Genomic DNA, 16,904 nt, shown 5'->3' with positions numbered 1-16,904 from the left:
TGGGGATTTGGTTGTAATGTCTGGGTTTCCTTATTTCTGTGATGTGGCTAAGATTCAGTGTTTAAACCAGGCAGTCGTGGTGCACGGCTTAAATCCTAGTGCTCTAGAGTCAGAGGCAGGCAGATCTCTGAGTTCAAGGCCAGCCTGGTCTACAGAGTGAGTTCCAGGACAGCCAGGACTACACAGAGAAACTCCTGTTTTGAAAAACAAAACAAAAAAGGATTCAGTGCCAGAAAGGTTTGAGTGCTCACCTCTCTGTGTGGGGCTGGGGAGCAGGATGGGGCTCTGCCTGCTGGTGCCTTTTTGGTTTCCTGTGCACGCCTAGACAGATGCTGGACATTTAAAGTTTCACAGCTGGTTAGAATGAAGAAGAAAAAAAATAAGATTTCATGGGTGGAAAGCTTAAGATTGGGGTCAACTACAAACGACTGGGCTGTTTTTAAGGTGCAGTGAAGGTTGTTTGAGTCCCTGTGCCTGGGGACCTTTTTGGAAATGCATGTGCTTCTGAGTCATGCAGGCCCGGTTGGAGGCCAGCTTTGTCATGTGGTGGCTCTGTGAGCGGCTGTGGCTCTGTGCTCCTGAATCCTACTGCTTCATTTGTCATGTGACTGGCATCTTCCTGCCACAGGTTGACCCCAGAATCAAACAAAGCAAGGCACAGGAAACATGTGATACAGAACATATCCACTGATTGCCTAGAGAGCTGGTCTGAGTGTGGGTCCTCCTAAGGAAACATGTCCAAGCCCTTGGGATGCGCCAGTGTCCCGCTACCCCTTCTGTCCATGCTGGAGCATCCTTTCCTTCGTCAGTGACCACCTAGCTGTACTGCCTCCCCTGACAGCTTCCCACCTCCTCTGGGTTTTTAACATTGTTAGGTAGGCTGAGAAGGGGAAGAGGAGGAGGAAGAGGAGGAGGTGGCAGAAGGAGAGGCTGGTTTTTTAAAAAAGGAAGGACTAGAGAAGAGCAGGGTGCATGGAGTAGGGATGCAGGGATCTGGCATCAGGGATGACATCATTGGTACTATGAACCCGTTTCAGGAGCTGGAGAGATGGCTCTGCTGTTAGCACTTGTTGCTCTTGCAGAGGACCTAGATTCAGTTCTTTTTTTCTTTTTCTTTTCTTTTCTTTTTTTTTTTTTTTTTTTTTTTTTTTTTTTTGGTTTTTTGAGACAGGGTTTCTTTGTATAGCTCTGGCTGTCCTGGAACTCACTCTGTAGACCAGGCTGGCCTCGAACTCAGAAATCCGCCTGCCTCTGCCTCCCAAGTGCTGGGACTAAAGGTGTGTGCCACCACCGCCCGGCTCTAGATTCCGTTCTTAGCACCCACATGGAGGCTTACAGCCATCTGTAACTTCAGTTCCAGGGGGTCCAATATACTCTTCTGACCTCCCTGAGTACCAGGGACACTTGTGGTTCATATACCGTCATACAGGTAAAATACCTTTACACAATAAATAAATAAATAAATAAATAAATAAATAAGGAAAAAAGAAGAAGAACCCATTTAGGAGGAATAGGGATTTGGCCTAATGGGGTAACTCACTTGCTCCACAAGCATGAAGACCTGAGTCTGAATTCCCAGCACCCATATAAAAAGCTAAGGGTGTGGGCATGGTGGGTACACACCTTGAGGCCCAGATCTTGGGAGGCTGAGGCAAGCAGATCTCTGAGTTCCAAGTCAGCCAGAGCTACATAGTGAGACCATGACTTATAAGAAAAAACAAAAATAATAAAGCTGGACATGGCCACATGTGCCTGTCACTCCAGCCTTGGGGCTTGGAGGCAGGTTGATCCTAGGAGCTCACTGGCCAGTTAGATTTGCCCAGTAGCAAACTTACAGTGCAGCAAAGGATTGTATCTCAAGCCAGTAAGGTGGAAGGTACATGATGTTCTGCATGTTCTCTGCGTGGAACATGGCATACATGAATCTGCGCACTCTTTGCATCTCTCTCGATCTCTCTCACAACGTGCGCATGTGTGCGTGTGCACACACAAACACACACACACACACACACACTACCCAAATAAAGTCAAAATAAAAATAAAATTTAAAAGAACCTGTTTTGGGGTTGGGAATGTAGCTTTGTTGATACACCAGAGAGTCCTGGGTTTGTTTCCCTGTGCCACATAAGCTGAGTGTTGTGGTGTGTACCTGTAATTCTCTTGTTTGGGAAGTAGAGGCAAGTGGGATCAAAGTTCAACATTGTCCTCAGCTACCTAAGGAGGTGGAGGCTAGCCCAGGCTAGAGACCTTACCTAAAACAAATATAAACAAAAATTACATGGCACCTGTGTCAGGACCTTCAGGCTCTGCCCATGACATGTCAGGACACAACTGAACTTTCCTGCCCATCGTGCCACTCAAGATTTTCTGGAAGAGAGCCAATGAGATGAGATGGTTCAGTGGTTAGAGGTGCTTGCTGCCAGGCTCCATGTTGAGTTCAGTCTCCAGAACCCACACGATGGAAGGAAAGAACCAAATTCCTTTACATTGTTCTTTGATCTCCAAGCATCATGCACTATATCCTGTCTCTCTCTCTCTCTCTCTCTCTCTCTCTTTCTCTCTCCCACACACACAAATATAATTTAAAATAAGTAACTCTCTAAAAGAGAGCACTATTATGAAGCAGAAAGAGCCCCGACCTGGGAGGTGCTTAGTGATAAACTGAGGCACCATAACTGTCATGACCTCAGTTTCGTTTCTTTCCAGGCTTCTGTGACAGTTGGCATGGCTATGGACGCCCCTCTTTTACTGTGAAGGGTCCTTTACTGCTTTGATCTGAGGCATTAGCAGACATTCCAGGGCCACTCTGTGCAGTTTATAAACTAATGCTCTCACAGGAGGGACCCAAGGTCACACAGCCATAAATGGACCAAGGCTCTTGTGTCAGGTGGTGGCTGTGCCCTTTACTCTCCCTGGACCATCTCTGGCCTGACCATTTCACATTGTATAATTGCCTGAGAAGTTGGTGGAGAGGCAGATGTAGGAGGAAGGCACCTCCTTCCAAGCTCTGAAAAATCTCCTAATCAGGGCGTGCTGGACTCTGGGCCAGAAGTATCGGTTGGGAGAAGGGCTCTTCTTGAGGAGAAGCCACTGTGTTCTCCTGAGCAGACAGGGCCCCTGATGGCCAAATGTTAAGCCAGAGCCCTGTGTCTGAACTGTCTTCTCTGTGTTGGGTATGGCTCCTCCTTTCTCTTCTGGAGAAGGAGTAATAAAAACAGAGGAGCTGGGGATCCTGTCCAGCTCACACACCCACACTCTGGTTATAGAGGAAGTCGGGGATCCTGTCCAGCTCACACACCCACACTTTGGTTATAGAGGAAGTTGGGGATCCTATCCAACTTGCACACCCACACTTTGGTTATAGAGGAAGCCAGGGATACTGTCCAGCTTGCACACCCATGCTTGGTTATTACTCTGGACGCCTTTTTCTTTCCTTAGATGAAGGAACTGACCATGCACGTCGTAGCATTGTCTGTCCCCTTGGAAGGTTTGGATAAGTTTTGCAGCATGAAAATTATGACAGGTCAGCTGTGTCTGGTTATCCCAGTACTCAGGAGGCTGAGACAAGAAGGTGTCCACAAGTTTAGGGCCTGCCTGGGTCTCATAGTGAGTTCCAGGCCATTCAGAGGTATAAAACAAGACCTTGACTTATGAGCAGGGGGTTGCTGGAAGGATAGCTCAGCTGGGAAAGGGCTTTCAGAGGAACCTAGTTCAGTTTCCAGAGCCCACATAGAAGGAGTTGGGCATGGTGCATGCTTGTAACCCCACAACTGGGGAGACGGAGGCAGGCGAGGCTCGGTGTTAGCCAGAGTTTCCTACGTGTGAGGGGGACCTGGTGTGATTTTCGAGGAGGAGGAGGAGGAGGATAGTGTCAGAGGAATAAACTTGAGGTTGTGCTCTGGCCTGCACACACATGTACATGTGTATATACACACCACACACAGGTGAACATGCACGTAGACACACACATACAGAAAAAGAAAGAAAACTGTTCATGTAATCAGAAGACATTATTATTATTATTGGAAAGCAGTGGGAGGAGTCGGCAGGGGGAGTCATTCGAGCTGAGGAGCGAGCACCAGCTGAACCAGACAGCCTAGCCAGCTTTCTCCATCTCCCCCGGGAACTGTGGATTAGTGCTTTGGTTTTGGTGCATTGATGTTTGTGGCAGCCTGACATCTGCCAAGGTCCCTTGGTGACTGCACTGGAAAGTGATCTCCAGGTCTTCACTGAACACACCTGGCAGAGACAGTGAAGGAAGCACAGAGCATGGATCTTTGGTGGGTTGTCGAGAGTTAGACAAGCCTACGTTTGAATGATTACCACCGAACTCAGAGAGAATGTTACCTACTTACCACAATGCCTCAGGATGGGCTGGGCTGAGCACAAACCCTCTGCCACATCACAGGCTGTGCAGAGACTAGGAGACAAAGCCTTTAAGAGATGATTTTTTTTTTTCCAATTTTACAGACAAAACTGAGGAGGAAGAGAGGCCTGTCTAGAGGCACAGTGTTAGTAGCTGTGCAGATGAGGAACCTAGACCATTCATCTCTGAGACCCATAGAGTCCTGAAGAGCATTTTCTCAAGTGGCCTGGAAGAGAGCCACTCTGTCACTGGCGGTCCCACTCAGTGCTCCTGAGGAGCCAAGGATGATATATATGGATTCTCTGGCCTCTGTCTTCCTCATGTCCCCCAAGTAGAGGAGTTTCCTTTCTTTGTGTCAGAAAACAGCTGCAAGAAAAACCTTTAAACGAAGGTTTGCTTCGAGGTTTGATAAGCTAGAGGGAGTTTATGGGGAAAAGCACAGAGAAACTAAAGAAAGATATCTGTTTAGTATGAAGGTTGGAACAGGCTGGGAAGCCCGAGCATGTTGTGTTGGCGCCCTCTTCTGGCTAATAAGGGCAGAGCTGCTGAAAATGCCTCCTCTGAGCCACCAATGCCAAGGGAATCCTGAGTATCTAGTGGCCCTTGGGATGGTAACAGCTTCACCCTCCCTTGCTCAAGACTAACAAGACTGGTGTTTTTCTGGGCTAACATTAGCGTCCTCTGACCTTAAGGCAGGAGGGAAGATCTTCCTTGCTGCCTCCTCCATCCCACCACCTCCTCCTGGTTCCTGGCAGCTAAGGGTGGTGAGCGGAAGCTCTTGCCACACTCTTATTTAAATCCTGGCTCCACCGCTCACACGCCATGCTCACTTATCCAGAGACAACCTCTGTTTCCTCACCTGCCCCGTGAGATCATTGTAACAGCCCCTCAAGGTCGGTGGGAAGAGTCAGGCATGCAACATACCAGTGAACGGAGCTAAGTTTTAAAAGGTTGAGTCAGGGAGACACAGAGAGGTGGCTACAGTTTGGTGTGATAACAAATATGATGTGGAAGAGGCCCCACAGACTGTTAACACGGCTCCCTCGTTGTGTGTCTTTTCCTGCAGGCTTATTTCTTTGACCCTCCAGAGATGGACCATCTCCCAGCAGCTATAACCACTCCCAACCAGACAGTAGCAGCGGCCAAATCCAGCTGATGGGGAAAGCAGGTGGTGAAAGCATTTCATCTTGCGTGGTATGTCACAGATGGGAAGGTGCATCAGCTCTGCAGGAGCATCAGGGTCCAAAAGCTAGAGCCTGCAAAGGCTAGAACCCAAATGTGCCTCTCTCCTCACAGAGAAGCATGAGCGTGTAGATGCTGAGGTGACGGGGTCCCTGCTCTGGCCATCACACCCACCTTCTCTACTCCCACTACGCTGTCCAGCGGCACGGAAGGGTTTCTTCCACTTCCTAACTGTCCCAGTGATTTCTCTGCATTCTGTGACGTCTCAGTCTGGTCTCTGAAACCTGTGTTGCCCTCTCTTGAAGAACCCCTAGATTTCTGCGAGGGCTTGGAGATTGTTGTGCTTCATGTGTTCAGGACCTCTGAAGTTATTCCTCTATGAATGGTTGGCTGAGCAGGTTAGAGTGCAAGGAAAAGATCCAGCTCTGTAACTTATTCCTTGCCTCCTGTTCTACTTTCTTAGTCCTTTTTTTTTTTTTGACAAGTTCTCATGTAGCCCAGGCTAGCTTCCAATTCACTGTGTACCCAAGGATGACCTTGAACTTGAACTCTTGTACTTACTTCATCCTCCTGCCTCTGGTTCTCAAGTGCTGGTGTTACAGGTAGGTGTGTGTCATCATGTCCAGGATGCCTTTTCCTCTTTTGCCTCTCTTTGAGGACTGAACCTGAACCCAGGACCTTGTACAAGCTAAGCAAGTACTTTCTCCATCCACGCCATGATGAATTTTGGCGAGGAGGGACACTTACTGATTACATTGCAGTTACTTGTTCCAAGCATGTCTGAACTACACCTGGTACTTCATGCGGGACAGGGGAGGCTTCTTTGTGTAGCACCAGCTGGTACTGACCCTGGCGCAGCACTGTCTGTCATGAGTGTTCTCGCCCTAGACTCCCTTGCCACCTCGGGGCCACTGTCCTCAGAGCAAGGCCCGCTTTTCCCTGACACAGACTGAAGCAAGGGGTACACTACATCTGGCAACCAGCCAAGGCCTCTCAGGGATGATGGGAGCATGGGAGTCCCCCAAGTTTGTGTCCCCTCACAGGTTCTGGGTTGTCTCTGCTCCCATGCTCACATTTGGCCGATGCTATTGCTGGAATGCACACACTGGCAGTTCCGTTCGTTGTCTAGAATGTTCTTCCCTTCCCACAGTATCAGCTTCCTGGTGATCCTGACACGCCCTGTATTATGTTCTACTCTGGTGCTCAGAGCACTGTCTGCATGTCCATCTGCCCATTCGTTAATATGTTCAGTCATTTAGCCATCCATCTGTCCTCCATGTACCAGCGTCAGCTCCGTGAGGACAAGGGATGGATTTCTTTGTCCACCGTATAGCCTGGTATGCAGTGAGTGCTCAGTAAATGTTTGTATGGGAAGTACACTTGAGCTCACTGTGGGACGAGCCTTTGCTCTGTGAAGACTGGCTGTCCTGTCTTCCAGGGCAAAGGAGATGTGCAACCACCAGCCAGTTAGTGGCCACATAGAAGGAGAATGGAAGTTTATTTTTACCTGGTACTTACAAGGTGCATTTGAGCCATAGGTAACTTGGACACGGCCCATATGAGAAGATCGTAGTCTTGCTTAGAGACAGTAGCAAGTAGGCACTCAGTGGTAAAATGGAAGCCTTTGTCCCGCTGACAACGCTGCTCCTTTATGTTGAATGTGGTAGTCCCCTTGACTCTGCTTTGATATTTTAGTTTGATATTTCGTAAAACGTGGGGATTTTCTTTCTTCACTGAGAAATTCAGTTGTAAGCCCTTCAAGTTAAAGTTATGATCATTAAAGGTACCTCCTGTGACCTTGGGAACATCTTCCTGGCTGACACAGTCCTTTCTTCTCAAGGTTATGCAGTTTAGAATCAAAGATGACCAGAGTAGGCTGGGTCTTCCTCCTCAGCTGTATGAATGGAGCCACAGCCAAGAGCGTGCAGTCCCTTGCTCACGGCCCTGAGTTTGGGGGCAAACATGCCTATCATACCCTACTGCACAGAACGCTCCCCGGCTCTCTCTCATTGGTGTCTCTTCCCAGCCTTGTCCGCCTGCTTGTGTAGATGAGGAGTGTGACTGTGTGTTGTTGACTGTGGTCACCTGCTGCTGAGTAGCAGAACTGGGACTTGAACCCAGGTCTCAGAGAGCCAGCCTCCATCTTTGCCCATCCTTCCCAATTTTTAGAGGTGACATTCTTTCTACCTCTGAAACCTATGGGCCACACTGCTGCCGTTCAGAATGTGATGCCCTCTTGTTTGGTCTAGAGAGCTGTAGTTCAAAGCACCTGCTTCTTGACTACTTGTCTTGCTCATGGCGAGTCTGATCCTGTGTCTGTTGCTGCCTCCTCCCAGTTTCTGTGGGCTGGGGAATCTGGACACAGCTTCCCTGGCTTCATCCTGACTTTCAGGTCCTCTTACAAGGCTGTGGCTATGTGCAGGCTGAAGCTGGGGCTCATCCAGAAGCCAGACTTGGGGAAGAACTTCTTTACTCCTTAGGATCATTGGTGGGGTTTAGTTCCTTATGGCTGATGAGAATGAGGGAGCCTTGCAAGCTGTTGTCTGGAGGCCACTGTCAGCCCCTTGACATATAGGTCTCTTCATATGATTGCATACTTCATCAAAGCCAGAAGTGGACAAGGGGTCCATAAGAATCTGTTAGCAAGATGGAAATGACTGCCTTAGATAGCACAGACCCGAAAGTGAGTCTTTCCCTTGCTTTGTTCTGTTGGTTAGAAGCAAGTCACAGGTCTAGCCTACACTGGAGTGGGGAGGGAGTTATATAAGGGCATGAGACAGCCACCATTGAGTCCCTTTTCCATTCCTTATCCAGTACAAACCAGTGATGTATGCATTACATATTTGCACATACTTTTGTCAATTCATATGGTAACTATTGAAACTTAAGTTTTTGTGGAAATGTAAATAGAGGTTCTAGTATTCTCTTTTCACTCTGTAGGTGGGTTTGTGTGGCTCCCTTAGCATGGACCTGTATCATGTCACTCATTCTGCAGATGGACTCCTCTGATGTTGATGGAGACAGCCTTGCAGGGCAGTCCTTAGGTCAAAGTCCTTGAGGATGAGACAGAGTCTTTGATTTGGCCTCTGTAGCAGCAGGCCTGGGGCCTGGCTGGCATGAACAGCACAGGTGAACAGTGCATGCGGGGAGGGTGAACCAGCCTTTGTGAGGTGAGGACATACCTAGATGAGGGCACACAGGGATGAGAGTTTTACATGAAGCTCAGACCTTCATTGCCTCTCATACCCTCACTGGGGCAGTTCTATGGGACCTGGAAAGCCAGATCTGGCCTCTGCCTCAAGGCAGAGAGTAGTTAGAGAAGTAGGCTGTTAACTGAGCCCTGTGGGGTACAGGAGGGAGTGGCATAGGCATCACAGGAGAGTCTGGTCTGAATTGGGTTTTGACAGTAAGTGCAAGCAACTAGTTACTCAGTTCTGAAAGAGCTGTCCACTTCTCATGGCTTGGGAAAGGGGACAATCTGGGCTATTCAGTGGAACATGGTGGTACCTTAGAAGCAAGCATTTCTGAGAAGAAGACACTGAGTCCTGCTAGAGAAGGAAAGAGAGAACACAGGCAGCTACTGTCTCCTTAGTCTAGACTGCCCACCATCAAGCTCATGAGGGCTCCTGACTCCTGAGCAGGGACTTAAGACTCTTTTTTGCATTTTAGTACTAAGGAGCTGGATGCACTCACTACTCCTGGTGCTTGATCCTCTGGCTAGTTGGTGCAGGGTCTGGGAAGAGATGTCCAATCTGGTCTGCACAGAGCTGGCACCTCTGGGCTGTGCACACATCTGTGAGCTGGGGCGTCTCCATTTAGGTGTCAAGTCTCCAAATGAGATAGTGATGAACAGCTTCTTTGCCGCCTTCCCTGGCAGAGCATCCATCGCTTTGCCAATAAGAGGGGCTGTTCAGAGGCCCAGGCACTGTGGATTTACGAGCTGGCTGTGCCTTCTACTGTAAGCTCTGGGCTCCTAGCTTTCACTGAAGAAAAACAGCTTTGAATCTCAACAGTAACTTCCCCTGCATAAATCTGTGCATGGGAATGGCTCAGCCAGAATGAGTTCTTGTGAGAACATTAACCTCCCCTCTCCTGGGAGCACTGGTCTCCTCGGGGAGCCTCTAATTACTGGTAAGCAGGAAGCTGCCCCAGAATAAGTCAAGCAGGGAGTAGAGTGTCTGCATCTGTCCTTTCTTGTGCACTGACTTATCACCTGGGCTCAGTGATGCATTTCCTATGTCAAGACCCTGGGAAGTTCCAGAAGCTATGTGGGAAGGCCTGCTTTGGCTTGTGGGATTGTATGAAAGACCACATCCGGGCCAAGGCACCTCCCACGAGCAGTGGCAAGTACGAGTGCACAGAGGAGAGCAGCTAGCACACAGTCAGACTGCATTGTGATGAGGGCTTTAATAGATGAACAAAGGGTTGCTGGAGAGGCCTTTGTATAGAAAATCCTCCTGACTGGACACATGGGCTTAGAAGCTGCCATCCTTCCTCTCGCCTATGCCATGAACACTTACTTTTTTTTATTCATTTTGAACATGCATGCATATAGATATGTGTGTATGTGTGCATTTGTTTGTGTGTGAGTGTATATATGTGTGTGTGTGAGCATGTGTGTGTGCATGTGTGTATATGTGTGAGTGTGTGAGTGTGCATGTGTGAGTATATGTGCATGTGTATATATGTGTGAGTGAGTGTGAGTGTGTAAGATGGCACAGTGTGGGAGGCCAGAGGATATCCTGAGGGAGTTGTTTCTTTCCTTGTACCATGTGGGTCCTGGGAATTGAACTGATAAAGACAACAAGTTGTTTTGTCCTTGGAGCCATCTTGCTGGCCCAAGAGTTCTTATTTCATAAGTTAAAAGTACAAACCATTTCCCCAGGTTTCTACACTTTAGTTCTTTTATTATGAAATTGGCTTTTATTTTGTACTGCAAGCTGTCCCCTTCCCATTGCTAAAAATATGGCGTGTTTGTGTGAGTGGGTGTATGTATGTGAGTGTGTGTGTGTGTGTGTGTGTGTGTGTGCGTGCAAGTGTGTGTGTTGGTGTGTGCCTTTAATCCAAGCATTTAGTGGGTGGAGGCAGGCAGATATTTGTGGGTTCAGGGGCAGCCTGGTCTATGTAGCAAGTTCCGTGCCAGCTAGAACTACATATCGAGACCCTCTCTTGGAAATAAATTTCTATTTTACACTATTTTAGTTAATTCCTTGAGACGTATACATTTATACAGCGTGCTTGCCCCCATCAGGTCTACCCTCCATGAATCTCCCTTTATGTCCTCCAGCCTGCATGTCTTTACCCCGTCAGCCCCACTGTGTCCTGTCCTTTCCACACCAGACATGTTAGCGGTGGCCTGCTAGAAAATCCCTTCCCAGTCTCTGGGCCTCTGCTTTTTCCTCTTTGTTCTCCCGTCCCTTTTTGAGATAGACTGCAGGACCTGGGATGCTAACTGGGTCGGCACAATCATTTTCTTATTGACAGTAGAAAGTTTTCACTGAGAGGTTGAACAGGTAGCTGTGGACCTCCAGCCTGACAGGACAGGTACTGTCTTGAAGTCAGACAGTTGTAATTATTTGCACTCACAAGACCCTCATAAGGTTGGACTGGCTAACATTCCCATGCAGGGAAGGGGTGGGACTCACAAAGCTCCACGCCTCCCAAAGAATATCTAAGCAACCAAGGAGGCTCACAGGAGGGCCTCCTTCCATGGTACAACTGGCTGACTGCTGCCTACATTTCTGTAAGTAACCTGGTTAAAACCATGGGTTCACCCAACTAGAATTTGGGTAAAGTTGCTTCTTTTTCATTTTTGTTGTTTTGTTTTTGTCGTTTTTCGAGACAGGGTTTTTCTGTGTAGCCCTGACTGTCCTGGAACTCACTCTGTAGACCAGGCTGGCCTCGAACTTGGAGATTCACCTACCTCTGCCGCCCAAGTGCTGGGATTAAAGACGCGCCCCACCACTGCTCGGTTCACTTTTTTATTTATCTTTATAGTGCTGGGAGAGAGAGCTCAGCAGTTAAGAGCACTGGCTTCTACATTCTAACGTCAGATCACACAGATCACACAGAGCAAAGCCCTTCTAAAGTAAAGAGACACATCAGTGGAAACCTCTGATTGGAACACTGCAGCCCAGGCAGTGGTGGTGTGGGTGGGATTCATACTCTTTTGTGGTCTAGTCCAGTACAGACAACTGAACATGACACTGCCCTGGGAAGCCCTCCGTGGAGCTCTTCATCTGCAAAGGTTGTGCATTTGAAACACTTTCTGGCATGTGACCCCCTCTCCTGTGCAGCTGTCTCAAGCCCTTTTTTCCCTCTCTCACAAATCCCCAGTGAGGTACCTCAGCTTTGCTGTCTCCCAAGCTAAAGTGGTTCTCCAGGATACTAGTGTCCTAGTATGCTTCCCTGCTGTGACAAATGGCATCGCCATTCACACTTGCCTCTGACTTCATACAAGGGCAGAGTCTCAGTCATCTATAATTAAGTCATGCTATATGAGTTTCTCGGTCCTGTTTCTTCCTCTGCTAGGCTAACTTTCTTGAGAGTTGAGACCATACCTAGCTTATTCATCGTTGTGCCTGTGGTCTGGGATGGGACCTAGCACATAGGTATTCAATACAATTAAGAAATCTATACACAGAAGCCAGACATGGTAGAGCACGCCTTTAATCCCAGCACTCAGGAGGCAGAGGGAGGTGGATCTTTGAGTCTGAGGCCAGACTGGTCTAGATTGACCAGGCCAGCCAAGGCTACACAGAGCTACCACCTTGCCTTGGGGTGGGGACAAAAACAAAACAAAGTCAGACAAAACAAAAATCCATTCATAGGTCTGGGGTTTCATCTCCAGTATCAATAAAACAAAACAAAAATTACCTAGTCACCAGACTTGAAGGAGCAGGCTGTAATCCCAGTTACTCAGGTAATGGAGGTAGGAGGAGGGCAGTGTTAAAGACAGCCTGGGCAACTTTGTGAGAAACTGAGAGAAGTTAAAAAGGCAAACGGGCTGGGGATACAGTTCAGTGGCTGAGGACTTGTCTCATATACACAATGCTCTAAATAAATCCCAGATGGAAAGGAGGAGGTAGAAGAGGAGGAAGAAACCCACCTCTCAATCACTGTGATGGTTCACCTTGGTTGTCAGCTTGGTAGGATTTAGAGTCACCTTGGAAACAAAATTCTGGGCATGCCTGAGCATCTAGATTAGGGTCCTTGTGGGCAGTACTGTCCCTTTGTACTCAGTACTGTTCCATGAGTTGGGGTCCTGGACTACATAAAAAGAAGAAAGCAGACTGGGCATTAGCACTCCTCGTTCCCAGCATCCTGCCTGAGGATGCAGTACAACCTGCAAAACCTCTTTTTGCCACCATCCCTGTCTTGCCAAGGTGTACCGTGTGCTCTAGAACTGTAAGCCAATATAAACCGTGCCTCCCTTAGGCTACACTGTGTGGTATTTTGTTATAGCAACAAGACAAAGAACTAAAACAGCCTTCCAGGCTATAAATCCCAACACTAATGCACTTTCTTCTCTCTCATCCTCCACATTGTGTCACTAGGCAAGCGCAATCCCAGTCTATCTCAAAACACACCCACGCACACCATTTTTGAAGATCCAAGCTCCCTAGTTTGTCATGATCTGCCTTAATCTTTGTGTCCTTCCTCATGCCCTTACGTTTAACCTCTTGTTTCAACTACTACAGTTAGCTTTCCAGGCCTGTTTTGTGTCACTATTCCTGGGAGACATGAATAAATGTCTACTCACCCCAAAGAGGGAACCAACAACAGGTCAAAGAAATGATACCTCCAAAGTGTACCTCAGCATACTATGGAGTTTGTTGGGTTTATTTATAGAAGTATGGATGAGGGGTTACTTACAGGAACAGAAACAACTCCAAGACAGCTGCATCACCAGACGCATCACATGAATAATAACTCAAAACAGCTGGAAACCTGGAGCTCATGCACAACTTGGCAGGCAACTTGGCGGGCAGCTCGACAGGTTGGAAAGTGTCTCTTCCAGGCAGCTCAGCTGGTCTGAGAGTTTTTCTCAACAGTCCCAAGTCCTTCTGTCAACTTGGAGAGGGAGGGGCTAGTAAATCTGGTCAGTTTCAGGAATTTCCTGAAGCTTTTGAGTTGTTTACTTGTGTCTTCATTAAGCTTCCCTGCCCGAGGGAATGTTTCATCTCCATTTAAAACATCCTGAGTCTAAGGAGCTTCCTTCCAACAAGTTCCCAGGTCTTTTCCTTTGTGTTTGTGTGTATGTATGTTCACATGTATGTATGGGGGTGGGTGAGGGTGGCGGTGGGTGTTTGTATACGTGTATAGGCATGCAGAGGCCAGAGGTTGAAATCAAGTGTCTTCTATCATTACCCACCTCATTTGCTGAGGCCAGGTCTCTTGCTGAACCTGGAGCTCATTGATTTGGCTAGTTCACCTAGCTGGCTTGTCTTGGGTTTATCCCTTATTTCTTTCTGCTGGGCTCTGGGGTTACAAGCATGGGAATGTGAGGTCACCACATCCACATGGCTTTTATGTAGGTTCTGGAGATCTAAACTCCAATCCTCATGATTGTATGGCAAACACTTTATCCACTAGGCCATCTCCTTAGTCTCAGATCTTTTTAAGTCCCTCCATATCATATCATACCTACACCTTAATACAATGGTGCCACACGGAAGTGGGTGAAAGAGGGCTAAACAAATCTTGGGGGTCCAGGTTGGAGAAGGTTATCTGGGTTTCGAGGAAAGTAGAGGAAAAACTTAGGCATTGCTATACCCTAATGTTCTGCATTGAGTGTAAGTTCGGGATCTGTGTCTGGGGGCAGCAGGCAGCCCTGATACTGAAGTTGAAGATCCTTTCTGTTTCTTAGTTCCGGGATCTTTATCTTTAAACTCACTTTTTTTTTTTTTTTCAGCTCTCTAACCTTTGGGGAGGTGTGGCTCTTCTGGACACAGCATCAACTACTGGAAAACAGAATGGCCAGCATCAGCAGGAAACTGATTGTCTTCACACTGAAGCCTCATCATCCATTAACAAGAATTAAGAGTTGGTCTGGGGTGTCAGGCACCTGGTAGAACACTTGCCTCGCATGTGTGGGGCCCTGAGAGCCCAGTCCTGAAAGTAAAGTGCAGTGAGGGTGCTTAGCGTGTATGTTCGTTCTTTCTTCCTGCATACTGACCATTACTGTGACTAAAACCGACTGGGGAGGAAAGGTGAGGGTGGGGCAGGCAAGGGGAGGGCTTAGGTGAGGGTCGCTGAATCTAGGAGTTGGAGGCCAGTCCGGGCAGCATCAGTCTGAGCAGCATGGTAAGACCTGGATGCCCAGTTCATCTGCTAACCCCATAACAATGTATACACAGGACACACTTCATACCTGGGGAAACCCTCACAGAAATAAACACTTAGACATAATCTTATAAGATGAATGGATTTTTGTTTTGATTTATTTCTTTGAGACAACACCTTGCTATATAGCCCAGGCTAGCTTTAAACCAATGTTCTTCTTGCTTCAGCCTCCCAAGTACTGTGATTACAGATGAGTCCCAAGTACGCAGTTGAAAGCATGGGGGTTCATAGTAGAATCCACCTTCAGCAGAGTCATAAAGGGATTTGGTGGTAGAGTCACGGTGAGCAGAGGCATAAGGACAGAAAACAACATGTTTAGGGGACAGTAAGGGGCCTATTGGGAGGGTCTATAAACAGGTAAATTTTAGTGTCTTTGTGTGCCTAGTGCCCTCAGAGGTCAGAAGAGGGTGTTGGATCCCCTAGAACTGGAGTTACAAACCAGTTGTGAGCCCCTGTGTGAGTGCTGGGAATTGGACCCCCCATCCTCCGGAAGAGTAGTCAACGCTCTTAACCACTAAGCATCTCCAGCCCCAAGTTTCAGTTCCTTAAACCTCTGCTTCCTGTCTTACATGTTCCAGGAAGAACATGTAAGCAGAGCGCTAGTAACCAGTTCTTCCAGGCATACTGGTTGAATACCCATGAGGACAGAGAGTGGCTAAACAGAAAGCTTGACTACCAGACAGAAGCATCTAGCACAGCAGATATGCTAGACGTAGTAGTAGCCTGGCTTTACTCTTTGCTTAGTGGGTGCTGGTGAATTACATGAGCAAAGCAGAGCAGAAAACAAGGTTTTCAAGGACCTAGGCCAGCAGGCTGCTGTTCAATAACAGGTTCCTGAGAGGGAGACACTGAAGAGACACGAAAGTTCAGGATCAAGAGGTCTTGCATAAGTTATGTCTTCTGCCCAGCAAGAAGTACAGCACCTTATATACAGTGTTTGGGGTAGGGGAGGATGGGACAGAGTCAGCAGAAAGCTATCATACAGTGAGATGAAGTCTGCAGGCAGCTAGTCAAGTAATGTTACCTTATGGACCGAGCACAAGCGGCCTTGGAACTGAGAGCTCTGGTCTCTTCAAGGGAAAAAGACAGGTTCCCAGGAACCAAAACCTTATTTCCTCCTAGGCCCCATCCCCAGTCCCAGACTGGAGTTTGCCAAGTCTGCCCCTGGACAAGGACTCAGATCAACTTCTATTTGTCCTTCCCTCAGGGCCTCTGAGAAAGCCTTGGGAGCAGCCTGACTCCCAACAGAATCTTCTGGATTTGTCAGTGCTGTTTGAGAGGGTAGTATGTTATTTTATGCCCTCCATCAAATCCAGAATTCCAACTTAAAACATCAGTGTTGTATTTCTTGTTCATATTACAAATTCATCCCAAGTCAATGGGGAGATGGTTCATTCCACTGCTCAGGTACTGAGACAGGCACAACTGGTTCTAAAACCTTGTTGGTCACTGTGTCAGAGCAAAAATCTCTGGGGCATCTCAGTGCAATGAAATCTGCTGACTGTAAATGAGACGGCAGTCCTGCTCACGAGAGCTTATATGGCCCTGCTGACAGGTTATTTGAAAGGTGGATGACTGCTCAGGACTCAGTTTCAATACATTGGTGAGAACAAACTGTATACAGTCGTGTCCTCCTTTACAGATGAGTTACTCAACGCGGAGGCTGAGCGACTTGTTCAAACTCCTGCTATTCACAGGGCTCTAGGGTCTTTCTCCTGCATCTGTTTCACTCCAGGGCCTTTACCTATGGCCTTGGACACTACTCTCAAGTGTCCAGATGGAAAGCTTTGGTGTAGCCTCTTTCTCACAATCCTGCAGACTGCGTATGCTCTTGACCTGTGGGTTTCTTTTGACAATCTGTGTCATTGGCTTGAATCTACCTTTGCAGAAAACCTGTGCGGTATTGGAAAGGGTGAAAATCTGTGTGTGTGCCTTTACAGGCTCTTACATGGGTTTTCCCATGGTTCTCCTCTCAACATTGGTTTCTTGAGAGTTCTGACCCCGGTAAAAC

General features: G+C 47.8%; 1 protein-coding gene across 7 annotated transcripts in view; it reads left to right on the top strand.

The window, feature by feature from the left end:
- The window catches only part of Yipf1 (Yip1 domain family member 1), a 42,172-nt gene extending 27,199 nt beyond the window's left edge, over window positions 1–14,973 (top strand). For 6 of the 7 annotated variants that reach the window (XM_076934531.1, XM_076934529.1, XM_076934530.1 and 3 more), the window contains 2 exons: window positions 5,433–5,560; window positions 14,463–14,973. In XM_076934531.1, coding sequence (XP_076790646.1) covers window positions 5,433–5,522 — 90 coding nt within the window. In that variant the 3' untranslated portion in view covers window positions 5,523–5,560; window positions 14,463–14,973. The remainder of the gene's footprint in view (window positions 1–5,432; window positions 5,561–14,462) is intronic. The other variant, XM_034504007.2, reaches the window with a different exon arrangement.
- The last annotated feature ends 1,931 nt before the right edge of the window (window positions 14,974–16,904 follow it).

Source organism: Arvicanthis niloticus, chromosome 5 (assembly GCF_011762505.2).
Source record: "Arvicanthis niloticus isolate mArvNil1 chromosome 5, mArvNil1.pat.X, whole genome shotgun sequence".
NCBI classification, from domain to species: Eukaryota; Metazoa; Chordata; class Mammalia; order Rodentia; family Muridae; genus Arvicanthis; species Arvicanthis niloticus.
This window is presented reverse-complemented; position numbering and strand designations above follow the sequence as displayed.